This window comes from Takifugu rubripes, chromosome 11 (genome assembly GCF_901000725.2).
Source record: "Takifugu rubripes chromosome 11, fTakRub1.2, whole genome shotgun sequence".
NCBI lineage: Eukaryota > Metazoa > Chordata > Actinopteri > Tetraodontiformes > Tetraodontidae > Takifugu > Takifugu rubripes.
Window position 1 is genome coordinate 302,094 of NC_042295.1, and position 13,489 is coordinate 315,582.

Genomic DNA, 13,489 nt, shown 5'->3' on the forward strand with positions numbered 1-13,489 from the left:
CCTCCTCCCCCTCTCCTCTCTCCTCTCTCTTCTCTTCTCTTCTCCTCTCCTCTCTCTCCCTCTCCTCTCCTCTCCTCTCCTCTCCTCTCCTCTCCTCTCCTCCCTCTCCTCTCCTCTCCTCTCCTCTCCCCTTTCCCCCTCTCCTCCTCCCCTCCCTCCCCCTCTCCTCCTCCCCTCTCCTCCCCTCCCTCCCTCTCCTGCCAGGGCTTCGATCTTTCTCCTTGTTCATCTGCAGACCATCGGATTTTTTTGGACCGGGTAACTTGTCTCTCTGTCGCTCCGGAACTTTCGTCTTCCTCCTCCCCACCTCCCTGGTCAACCGTGACGTCACCGAACCGGATCGTCGACCTTGGCTCTGCTGGATGGATTCTTTACTCGCTCCGGTGCGTAAAACTTCGCCAAGTCGGTTACTGAAGGAACCGGAGCTGTGAGCCCCACAACTGTCGGGAATATTATTGAGTGCTCGTGCGCGTGAGGCTGTGGTTCCGAAGGTTCGGTCCAATGAGTCCAGAGAGGCCGCAAGAGCAGCAGGAAAAGCAGAGAACCTGAGAGAAGCTCCCCGCGGGAGGTGCGCTGTTGGGCGGCCGCCGGACCTTCATGACTCCCGTCCCGTCCCTCCAGGCTCCGAGGTACCGACACTTCCACACGGAAACACCTTAGTTTGGTGGTCCAAGAATAAAGTCTCGGTCCAGCACGTCGGTCCGTGCCGAAGCTCCTGGGCTGCATAAAGAATGATTGGCAATGCGCGTGCTTTCGACATGGTTGTTGGGGTTGTTCACGCGCAGTTACTGTTGTCCTCCAGTCAGTTCACAAAGAAACAGTCCAGTATTGCGGCGCTGCTTCATTCGGACACGTTTATTTCCTTCATTCCTCCGTTTTTCGCCCTTTTTGGTGTTCAGCGACAGATTAAACTAATGGATAATGAATATTGAATAGTGGATAATGAATATTGAATATTGAATATTGAATATTGAATAATGAATAATGGATAATGGATAATGGATAATGGCGGCGGCTCCTGCAGATGCGCTACAGTAAAAACATCTGATCTTCACTCTGGATTATTGATCATGACGTGGAAGCGATGGCCCTGATTGGTCTTCTGGGCGCCGCCACGCGCATTTCTGCCTGTAGGCGGCGCCGCAGAGAAAGAGAGCTCAGATTTTATTGTGAAAGATCAGACAGGAAGACGATGCTGAACATGTGGGGTGTTCAGCGACCCCTTCATGAGTGGGACGTCGGAAGAATGAGAACATTGTGCTGAATCCACCATCCAGCTGTGCCGTGACTAAACACAGACTGTCGCCCAAATGTGTGTTAATGCTCCTGTAAGAATGAGTCAAAAGCTAAAGCTATCTTTAGCATCCTCTTCCATTGGCTGGATCAGAGGGATTTACAGTGGTTCTGGTCCAATAAAGACACAAATGAGAAGCAACAGTCAAGGACACCGACCAGGGGACTGAACCCATGACACTCTGGCATCTGGAGCTAGCAGCTGTAGGATAGCATCAATGCTAGCAGCAACAGTCCAGTTCAAGGTTGTGAAGGGATAATGTTGATAATGTTGCCTTGGCAACAAAGTTGACATGTGACAGTCGGTGTGATTCCCAGCTGAGCTCTGACACGAGGCTGAAGCCTCTGATCACGAGGGAGCGACCCGGACACACTGAGCTCCCACAGGAAGTGGCACCATCATGGTGTCAACAGAACCGTGTTGGTCTCAGGTTGGAGCCAGAGCCAGAGGGAGTGTGTGTGTGTGTGTGTGTGGGGGGGGGGGGGGGGCATTTTCCAATCTATGAGTTTTTTAGAGAGGTTGGAATGACTGAGGAGCACTGAATCATGATGAGAATGCACACACACACACACACACACACACACACACACACACACACACACACACAGCTACGAGCTGTTGACCTGCTGTTTCCATTGTGTTTATGGCTTTGAACACACACTGATGACACTGAGACTGACAGTTATATTCACAACAAGTGTGTGTGTGTGTGTGTGTGTGTGTGTGTGTGTGTGTGCGTGTGTGTGTGTGCGTGTGTGCATATAGGGACAGGACCACACACGGCGTACTCGGCCTACATAATGTGATGTTTCGTGAGTTGTGGCTCTGGAATCTTGTTTCCAGAGAGGTCATGTGACCGACGGGGACATTTTAAAATGTATTTTTAAAATAAGGACTTGGCTGCTCATCAATACCCATGAAGACCATTTTTGGAATCATTGCATTATTTTTTTATTCCACAGAAGAAAACAAAGTTGTTTTTCTTTTAGAAACAAACTTGATTATTCTAAAGTTTGGATGAAACATACTTAAATAACTTTTTCCTCTGTTTCAAAATGTCCGAATTAACTCCATAGTCCCACAAAAATGTCCTCGTAGAGCAGAAATCACTAATAAAAGTCTAAGAATAATAATACAATAAGAAATAATAGAAATAAATAAATGTTGCTTTGTTCCAAACCTAAAGTCGGTGGGAATATGGACGTCCCTGGAAAACCCAGACTTTTCCCGTGCACGCTGCACCGTGCTGCTGCTGTCGGTCACTTGTCACATTAGCACATTAGCAAATGTAGCATTCTCTGCTACGTAGCGATTCAGTCATCAGGCGTTGGTATAGAAACGGTCCCCAGTCGGTGAGTGTGATGCCCCCCCCCTGAGCTGAGGGCTGTTCGCAGGTCTCCAGGAGGGCGGGGCCAACCTGGAGCACCTGGTTATAAAGCTCCCCCTGATCTGGGGCCTGTTCTCCTACCTGAGCACCTCCCCCTGATCTGGGGCCTGTTCTCCTACCTGAGCACCTCCCCCTGATCTGGGGCCTGTTCTCCTACCTGAGCACCTCCCCCTGATCTGGGGCCTGTTCTCCTACCTGAGCACCTCCCCCTGATCTGGGGCCTGTTCTCCTACCTGAGCACCTCCCCCTGATCTGGGGCCTGTTCTCCTACCTGAGCACCTCCCCCTGATCTGGGGCCTGTTCTCCTACCTGAGCACCTCCCCCTGATCTGGGGCCTGTTCTCCTACCTGAGCACCTCCCCCTGATCTGGGGCCTGTTCTCCTACCTGAGCACCTCCCCCTGATCTGGGGCCTGACACGCTTCACGTATGTGCTGCCTTCAGACCAGAGATGGGGTGCTGTTGCCAGGCAAGGTCACAGCGCCATCCCATAATTAGGCCAGCGAGAACTTTGCTCAAAAGCTGCTTCGTTTTAGGGATCAAAGTTAATTTCAGGTTCGTCTCAGGAAACTGAGACAAGCTGGAGGCTCCGAGTCTGGAAGGTGTGTGAGCGAGGTCTTGCTCATGGGTCAGGTTACTGCCTCACCCCTCACACACACACACACACACACACACACACACACACACACACACCCCTGCTCAAACATTGCCCCCCCCCGCTCTCAGCCGCTCTGCAGACAGCTGCAGAGACAACTGGGTCACCGTTACTGTACACACACACACACACACACACACACACACACACACACACACACACACACACACACACACACATTCTTGTCCTCCAGCCAATCATCACACATGTCCTCACTGCTTCCAGCAGGACGGATTCTTCTCTTTCTCCGTCTTCTTCTCTGCGATCGCCCGTTGGACCGTTTCGCTGCTCTTCAATGACTGACCGCTTTCGTCGCCGTTTCACCTCCAGGTTTCTACTTCCTGTGACATCATCGCACCATGCCAGAGGGCTCCCGGCGCAGCAGGGACAGATCAGCCAGCAGCCCAGGTAAAAGGCGGGACTCGCGTCAAACCGGCGGCTCATTGGCCAAATTCTCAACGTGGATTAGATTCATGCCAACAATGTGAGGTCAGTCGGGTGTGTGAGGTGGTGGGCGGAGCCTGCTGCCCGCCACTTCCAGCTGGAGGTTTGGATCTCACCTGCTGCCTCCCACGTGTCCTGGTGGAGGCTCCGCCCCCCAAACCTGACACACACTTTATGACTGTTGAGGAAGGTCGAATGTAAGGTTAATATACATCTATCCAAATAGAATTACTTTAGTCATGTGCACACACACACACACTGGCAAACACACACACGTCTACGCACACACGCACCTGCACGCGCACACACACACACTCTCACTCACCCACTCACACACCCACTCACTCTTACTCACACTCACCCACTCACACTCACACACACACACACTCACACACCCACTCACACTCACACACACTCTCACTCACACACACACCCACACACTCACACACCCACTCACACACACTCTCACTCTCACTCACACACTCACACACACTCTCACTCTCACACACACACTCTCACTCACCCCACTCACCCACTCACACTCACACACACTCTCACTCACACACACACCCACACACTCACACACCCACTCACACACACTCTCACTCTCACTCACACACTCACACACACACACACTCACACACCCACTCACACTCACACACACTCTCACTCACACACACACCCACACACTCACACACCCACTCACACACACTCTCACTCTCACTCACACACTCACACACACTCTCACTCTCACACACACACTCTCACTCACCCACTCACCCACTCACACTCACACACACTCTCACTCACCCACTCACACACACTCTCACTCTCACTCACACACTCTCACTCACCACTCACCCACTCACACTCACACACTCACCCACTCACCACTCACACTCTCACACACACTCTCACTCACCCCACTCACACTCACCCACTCACACTCACACACTCACACACTCTCACTCACCCACTCACACTCTCACACACACTCACCCACTCACACTCTCACACACACTCACCCACTTACCCACTCACACTCACACACTCACACTCACCCACTCACACTCACCCACTCACACTCACACACACACACACACACACACACTCACACACCCACTCACACACACTCTCACTCACACACACACCCACACACTCACACACCCACTCACACACACTCTCACTCTCACTCACACACTCACACACACTCTCACTCTCACACACACACTCTCACTCACCCACTCACCCACTCACACTCACCCACTCACACTCACACACACTCTCACTCTCACTCACACACTCTCACTCACCCACTCACCCACTCACACACTCACACACACTCACCCACTCACACACACTCACACTCTCACACACACTCTCACTCACCCACTCACACTCACCCACTCACACTCACACACTGGCAAACACACACACGTCTACGCACACACGCACCTGCACGCGCACACACACACTCTCACTTACCCACTCACCCACTCACACTCACACACTCACACACACTCACCCACTCACACTCACACACACTCACACTCTCACACACACTCTCACTCACCCACTCACACTCACCCACTCACACTCACCACACTCACACACTCTCACTCACCCACTCACACTCTCACACACACTCACCCACTCACCCACTCACACTCACACACTCTCACTCACCCACTCACACTCTCACACACACTCACACACTCACCCCACTCACCCACTCACACTCACACACTCACACTCACACACACTCTCACTCACCCACTCACACTCACCCACTCACACTCACACCCTCACACACTCTCACTCACCCACTCACACTCTCACACACACTCACACTCACACACACTCTCACACACTCTCACACACTCTGAAACCATAAATCAACTCCAATGACCTCCTGAGTGCAACTATAGAATTGAATGAGGCAGAAAATGGAGAGAACGCCCAAGAAAAAGAAAGATAGAGAGATAGAGAGATAAAGAGAGAGATAGAGAGAGAGATAGAATAGAAAGGAGCGGAAAAGGAAGAGGAGGCCACCAGAGTGAAACAAAGGAAAACCACAGTATTGTTCTCTTCTCTGATTGGCTGCTTGTTTGGACCCGCCCTGCTGAGCTTCGCCATGGCAACCATTCCACCGTGCTACAGGTCCTTCAACACGCTACAGTCGACCTCTGGGGGGGGCAGAACTGCACATCCCTTGTCCCTAGGTAACATTGTTCCTGTCGGGACATGTGACGCTGTCTCCATGGCAACAGTGTAACTCCTGGTGACCGGAGGGCAGTTGGTCCTGGGGGGCATGGTCATGTGAGGGGTCACAATGGGTGAGGCCCCAGTTCATCACAGGGACCTATATGAGCGTTGGTGGGTTGGGTACCTTGCTCAAGGGTACCTGGGCAGTGTTCTGAAGGTGTTCTGCCCCCCCTACTAGGACACCTTCCAGGGCCTCAGGGCTGGAACAGGAAGCCTCCGCTCCTCCGCCCAGTCCCACCGCCCGTCTGAGTGAACCCACCTGAAGGGTTCTCACCCATGTTCTGACCCCCGACCCAGGTAGAACTGGTCTCCGTCCGTGAGGTCCGTGCACACATTTGTGATGACATCATCACGTGACATAATAACAGCAAGGAGCAGCGTTATTACTGTCATCAGCAACGCTGGAATCTGCTGGACGCTCCCACTTTAACGGGGAATTCCACCATTCCCAGCCTGTGCCGACATCTTAGTGAGTGAACCGAGTGACCTTTGTGTGTTGACGTCGTTCCGAGGGAGGATTGTGGAATTCTCTTCCTAAACTGTTACGTAACCTCACTTAGACGTTCATGTTCTTGTCAGAATTTATGATGTTAGAACACAAAGATGGACGGCGGCGTTGCTTTTGAAGGTTCAAAGAGATCATAGATGTTCTCCAGCCACACTCACACATGAGGAACCAGCCACACTCACACGGGAGGATCCAGCCACACTCACACACGAGGAACCAGCCACACTCACACACGAGGATCCAGCCACACTCACACACGAGGATCCAGCCACACTCACACATGAGGAACCAGCCACACTCACACGTGAGGATCCAGCCACACTCACACGTGAGGATCCAGCCACACTCACACGTGAGGATCCAGCTACACTCACACGTGAGGATCCAGCAACACTCACACGTGAGGATCCAGCCACACTCACACATGAGGAACCAGCCACACTCACACATGAGGAACCAGCCACACTCACACATGAGGAACCAGCCACACTCAGCAACACTCACACATGAGGAACCAGCCACACTCACACGTGAGGATCCAGCCACACTCACACATGAGGAACCAGCCACACTCACACATGAGGAACCAGCCACACTCACACATGAGGAACCAGCCACACTCAGCAACACTCACACATGAGGATCCAGCCACACTCACACACGAGGAACCAGCCACACTCACACACGAGGAACCAGCCACACTCACACATGAGGAACCAGCCACACTCAGCAACACTCACACATGAGGAACCAGCCACACTCACACGTGAGGATCCAGCCACACTCACACGTGAGGATCCAGCCACACTCACACGTGAGGATCCAGCAACACTCACACGTGAGGATCCAGCCACACTCACACATGAGGAACCAGCCACACTCACACGGGAGGATCCAGCCACACTCACACACGAGGAACCAGCCACACTCACACGTGAGGATCCAGCCACACTCACACGTGAGGAACCAGCCACACTCACACGTGAGGATCCAGCCACACTCACACGTGAGGATCCAGCAACACTCACACGTGAGGATCCAGCCACACTCACACGTGAGGAACCAGCCACACTCACACGTGAGGATCCAGCCACACTCACACGTGAGGATCCAGCCACACTCACACACGAGGATCCAGCCACACTCACATGTGAGGAACCAGCCACACTCACACATGAGGAACCAGCCACACTCAGCAACACTCACACACGAGGAACCAGCCACACTCACACGTGAGGAACCAGCCACACTCACACACGAGGAACCAGCCACAACACGAGGAACCAGCCACACTCACACATGAGGAACCAGCCACACTCAGCAACACTCACACACGAGGAACCAGCCACACTCACACATGAGGAACCAGCCACACTCACACATGAGGAACCAGCCACACTCACACATGAGGAACCAGCCACACTCAGCAACACTCACACACGAGGAACCAGCCACACTCAGCAACACTCACACACGAGGAACCAGCCACACTCACACATGAGGAACCAGCCACACTCAGCAACACTCACACACGAGGAACCAGCCACACTCACACATGAGGAACCAGCCACACTCAGCAACACTCACACACGAGGAACCAGCAACACTCACACGTGAGGAACCAGCCACACTCACACGTGAGGAACCAGCCACACTCACACGTGAGGAACCAGCCACACTCACACATGAGGAACCAGCCACACTCACACACGAGGAACCAGCCACACTCACACACGAGGAACCAGCAACACTCACACACGAGGAACCAGCCACACTCACACGTGAGGAACCAGCCACACTCACACACGAGGAACCAGCCACAACAGGAGGAACCAGCCACACTCACACACGAGGATCCAGCCACACTCACACACGAGGATCCAGCCACACTCACACACGAGGAACCAGCCACACTCACACACGAGGATCCAGCCACACTCACACACGAGGATCCAGCCACACTCACACACGAGGAACCAGCCACACTCACACACGAGGATCCAGCCACACTCACACACGAGGATCCAGCCACACTCACACACGAGGATCCAGCCACACTCACACACGAGGAACCAGCCACACTCACACACGAGGATCCAGCCACACTCACACACGAGGAACCAGCCACACTCACACGTGAGGAACCAGCCACACTCACACACGAGGAACCAGCCACAACACGAGGATCCAGCCACACTCACACATGAGGATCCAGCCACACTCACACACGAGGATCCAGCCACACTCACACACGAGGATCCAGCCACACTCACACACGAGGAACCAGCCACACTCACACATGAGGATCCAGCCACACTCACACACGAGGAACCAGCCACACTCACACATGAGGAACAGGACATCTCCTCATCCTGGCCAAATCAAACTTCTACGTTCTAAAACTCAAAATGCATCATCTAGTATTTTGTCTCAAACATCTGATGTGATTAAACACACACACACACACACACACACACACACACACACACACACACACACACACACACACACACACACACACACAGACTGAACAGCAGTTCGGACCTTATTTAGCCATGGCATTCACACATGCTTCAGTTCTCAGATGACAACAGCAGCAAACAGTCAGGATGTGAGAGAGAGAGAGAGAGAGGGAGGGAGGGAGGGAAAGGGAGAGAGAGGGAGGGAGAGAGAGAGGGAGAGAGAGATGGGAAGGGAGAGGGAGGTAGAGAGAGAGGGGGGAGAGAGAGGGAGGGAGGGAGGGAGAGAGAGGGAGGAAAGGGAGAGAGAGGGAGAGAGAGAGAGGGAGGAGGGAGAGAGAGGGAGGGAGAGAAAGGGAGAGAGAGAGAGGTAGAGAGAGGGAGAGAGAGGGAGGGAAAGGGAGAGAGAGAGGGAGGGAGAGAGAGGGAGAGAGAGGGAGGGAAAGGGAGAGAGAGAGAGGGAGAGAGAGGGAGGGAAAGGGAGAGAGGGAGAGAGAGAGAGGGAGGGAGAGAGAGGGAGGGAAAGGGAGAGAGAGAGAGGGAGAGAGAGAGAGGGAGAGAGAGGGAGGGAGAGGGAGAGAGAGAGAGGGAGAGAGAGGGAGGGAGAGCTATCAATGATGAGGAAGCTAATGGGGGTGAGGAGGCTAATGGGGGTGAGGAAGCTAATGGGGGTGAGGAGGCTAACGGGGGTGAGGAGGCTAACCGGGGTGAGGAGGCTAACGGGGGGTGAGGAGGCTAACGGTGTGATGAGGAAGCTAATGGGGGTGAGGAAGCTAATGGGGGTGAGGAAGCTAAAGGGGGTGAGGAGGCTAACAGGGGTGAGGAGGCTAACGGGGGTGAGGAGGCTAACAGGGGTGAGGAGGCTAACGGGGGTGAGGAGGCTAACGGTGATGCTAACATCGCCCATCCATCCGTGATGAAGGCCGCGACACATCTCCAGGGCTCCTCACTCAGTGGTTCCGTGATGTTGGGGGTCCAGAACGCGGCAGAGTTCCTGATGAACACCACACTCATCGGTGTGCTGATGCATGTGGACGACCCTCGACCGTGTGGACGCACACGCACACGCCACACGCACACGCACACGCACACGTACGAGCACTTTAGGCAGCTGTTGCAACCTGTATGAAGCTGAAATATCAGGAACAAACCAGGCAGGAAAATGCTCTGGTTTAACAGTCGGAATTTCCTCCTGCCAGGATGTCTGGAATTCTCCCACTAATGGCGTCTAAAGACTTTGGCAGGTGGCGTCTGTCAGTCCAACAGGTGTGTTTCTGTCAGTGGAACCTGGAAATGATTAGATCAAAGGGCTTGTGAAGTCACGACACAAGCAAAAGGTGTTATTACGGCTGTGAATCTGAGTGAAGGTATTTTATGACGGCGGGACGTTGGACACGTCCAAAAACGTTCTGTCTTCAACACCAATTTGGGAGCAGATATTTCCAGGTGATTTCTGACCTGAGCAGGACTGGAACCACGAGTGCTGTGAGATGGTAGCCGCTACGACAGGTGCTAGCCTCACACTGCTGAAGCAGCACAACAGGAAGTGGCTCAGATCTGTCAGTGGTTAGCAACGTTAGCGGTGGTGAAGCGTGGCCTGATGCTCCGCTAAACACACTTCCTGTTTGCTGTGTTAGCAGCTGCAGATGTTCAAATCACACTTTTAGTAGCATGAAACGTCTGGGTTGTGTAGCGCAGAGGCCTCAGACACGTTTGTGATGTTAGTCAGAATCCAAAGCAGAGCTGAAGTTCCGGTTAGCTTTTCACTTCCTGTTTGCTTTCAATTAGCAAAGCTGCTGAGGACGTTGGCGTGACTGGCAGGTAGGATCCTGGCTGCTGTGGACTCATCAACACAGACAGTTTATTTTAACCAGCTTGTGTGTGTGTGTGTGTGTGTGTGTGTGTGTGTGTGTGTGTGTGTAAAAGTCATAAATCTCCCCACTTGTGTTTTCTTTCTTGTCTGTGAGTTGGCAGATTTCCACAGTTCAGTTGATACTTTTTTAAATTCAGCATTAGCCGAACAGTGGATGTCTGTAACTGTCCATGTTAGCTTGACTAGAGGAGCAACTAAAAGTTCCCACTGCGCCTGAAGTGGTCTTAGAATAGGATTTTAAATTAGAGTTGAAAAGGTTGCTGTCGTAGCCGGTGCAGGTTAGCGCCCGTGGCACGTCTTAGCTGGTTGTGTCTTCTGCATTTTTGCGACTCGTCCAAGGGGCTGATCTCTTGTGTCCTGTGTCCCCGCAGCTAAACGTCCCCTGTCCGTCTCGTCTCTGGCCGGGATCGTCGGTAGAATGATGTCGTCCGGCGAGCGAGGGGCCTCGTCCTCCTGCACTTCTGTCAACACGGTCTGCTCGGATGGCGAACGTCCCGCCTCCCTGTCCCTGTCCTCGTCCACCTCATCCGTCTCCTTGCAGGACACGTCCCACTCCTCGTCCTCGTCCTGCTCCTCGTCCTCCTCGCTGCCCTACGGGGCCCTGCCCTCCTACGGGGCCCTGCCCTCCTACGGGGCCCTGTCATCCACCCCGAAGAGGAACAGTTCCGATATCAGTCTGGACCTGACACCGCTTGAGGGAGGAGCACTTCCTGTCGGGACAGCAGGCGGAGTCTATGCGACCATGGCAGGAGGTGGAGCTCCACCCCCTCGCGGCCACCCTGCTGATGTGGCGGGCGCCGCCGCGGCCTCGCCACGGCAACTGTCGCGCCTGGAGCGGGTGGTGCTGGAGATCGTAGAGACGGAGCAAGCCTACGTCCGGGACCTGAAGAGCATCGTGGAGGTACGACTGATGAGGTCATCACTGCCCACAGTCCAAACAGGGTCCTGGTCCAGGCGGGTCCTGGTCCAGGCGGCTTCTAGTCCAGGCGGGTTCTGGTCCAGGCTGGTTCTGGTCCAGGCGGGTCCTGGTCCAGGCGGGTTTTGGTCCAGGCTGGTTCTGGTCCAGGCGGGTCCTGGTCCAGGTGGGTTCTGGTCCAGGCTGGTTCTGGTCCAGGCGGGTCCTGGTCCAGGCGGGTTTTGGTCCAGGCTGGTTCTGGTCCAGGCGGGTCCTGGTCCAGGCGGGTCCTGGTCCAGGTGGGTTCTGGTTCCTGAGCTCAACATTCCGCCGTTGTCTTTGATGCTTTGGTCGAAAAATCAGTCGTCCAAGCTGATTGGCTGGTTGAGTGTGTGTGTGTGTGTGTGAGAGAGAGAGAGTGCGTGTGTGTGTGTGTGTGTGTGCGTGTGTGTGTGTGAGAGAGAGAGAGTGCGTGTGTGTGTGTGTGTGTGTGTGAGAGAGAGTGTTTGTGTGTGTGTGTGTGTGTATCTGGGGGGGGTTAAGCTAGATTTACTGAGCAGGTGTGAATGCCTCTGAGCCAGTTTACCTTCAACAGCTGTTCTACACTCACACACACACACACACACACAAATACACACACACACACACTCACACACGTGTACACCCATGCATGCACACACGCACACATGATGTCATCGTCATGATTACACCTCTCTTTAAGTAGAAACTTTGTATCTTTAAATATGTGTGTGTGTGTGTGTGTGTGTGTGTGCGTGTGTGTGAGTGTGTTTGTGGTTGTCAGTCTTCTTCGTTTGTGTGTGTTTTTTCAGTGAAGTCTGGTTTCGATCAAAGCTACATGATGACATCACTCACTGAGAATCTGATCCATGAATCGACCGTATGTGTGTGTGCACGTGTGTGTACGTGTGTGTGTGTGTACGTGTGTGTGTACGTGTGTGTACGTGTGTTGTGTACGTGTGGTGTGTGTGTCTGAGAAACTCCTGTTTGCTGGTGTTGAGGCTGTTTTTGGTGAGTTGAGTCGTCAGCCTTGCTGGTTACCATGGAAACATCATAACAGGAGTGAAGAGTGAGGGGAGGAGGTGAGGAAGGGGGAGGAGGAGAGGAGAGGAGAGGAGAGGAGAGGAGGGGAGGAGAGGAGAGGAGGAGAGAGGAGAGGAGAGGAGGGGAGAGGAGAGGAGAGGAGAGGAGAGGAGAGGAGAGGAGAGGAGAGGAGAGGAGAGGAGAGGGGAGGGGAGGAGAGGAGGGGAGGGGAGGAGGAGAGAGGAGAGGAGAGGAGAGGAGAGGAGAGAGAGGAGAGGAGAGGAGGGAGAGGAGGGAGGGGAGGGGAGGGGAGGGAGGGAGGGAGAGGAGGAGGAGAGGAGAGGAGAGGAGATGAGGGGAGGAGAGGAGAGGAGGGGAGAGGAGAGGAGAGGAGAGGAGAGGAGAGGAGAGGAGAGGAGAGGAGAGGAGAGGAGAGGAGAGGAGGAGGGGAGAGGAGAGGGGAGGAGAGAGAGGAGAGGAGGAGAGGAGAGGAGGGGAGGGGAGGGGAGGAGAGGAGAGGAGGGGAGGGGAGGGGAGAGGAGAGGAGAGGAGAGGAGGGGAGGGGAGGGGAGGGGAGAGGAGAGGAGAGGAGGAGGGAGGGGGAGGGGAGGAGAGGAGGGGAGGGGGAGGGGAGAGGAGAGGAGAGGAGAGGAGGGGAGGAGAGGAGAGG

The 13,489-nt window shown here is 54.1% G+C and overlaps 1 protein-coding gene across 1 annotated transcript in view; it reads left to right on the plus strand.

Annotated features, from left to right (window-relative positions):
- The first annotated feature begins 208 nt into the window (after window positions 1-208).
- LOC105418337 (pleckstrin homology domain-containing family G member 2-like) overlaps window positions 209-13,489 on the plus strand; it is a 27,478-nt gene continuing 14,197 nt past the window's right edge. Inside the window, exons 1-3 of the mRNA XM_029844119.1 lie at window positions 209-383; window positions 3,665-3,742; window positions 11,255-11,784. Coding sequence (XP_029699979.1) covers window positions 3,694-3,742; window positions 11,255-11,784 — 579 coding nt within the window. The 5' untranslated portion in view covers window positions 209-383; window positions 3,665-3,693. The remainder of the gene's footprint in view (window positions 384-3,664; window positions 3,743-11,254; window positions 11,785-13,489) is intronic.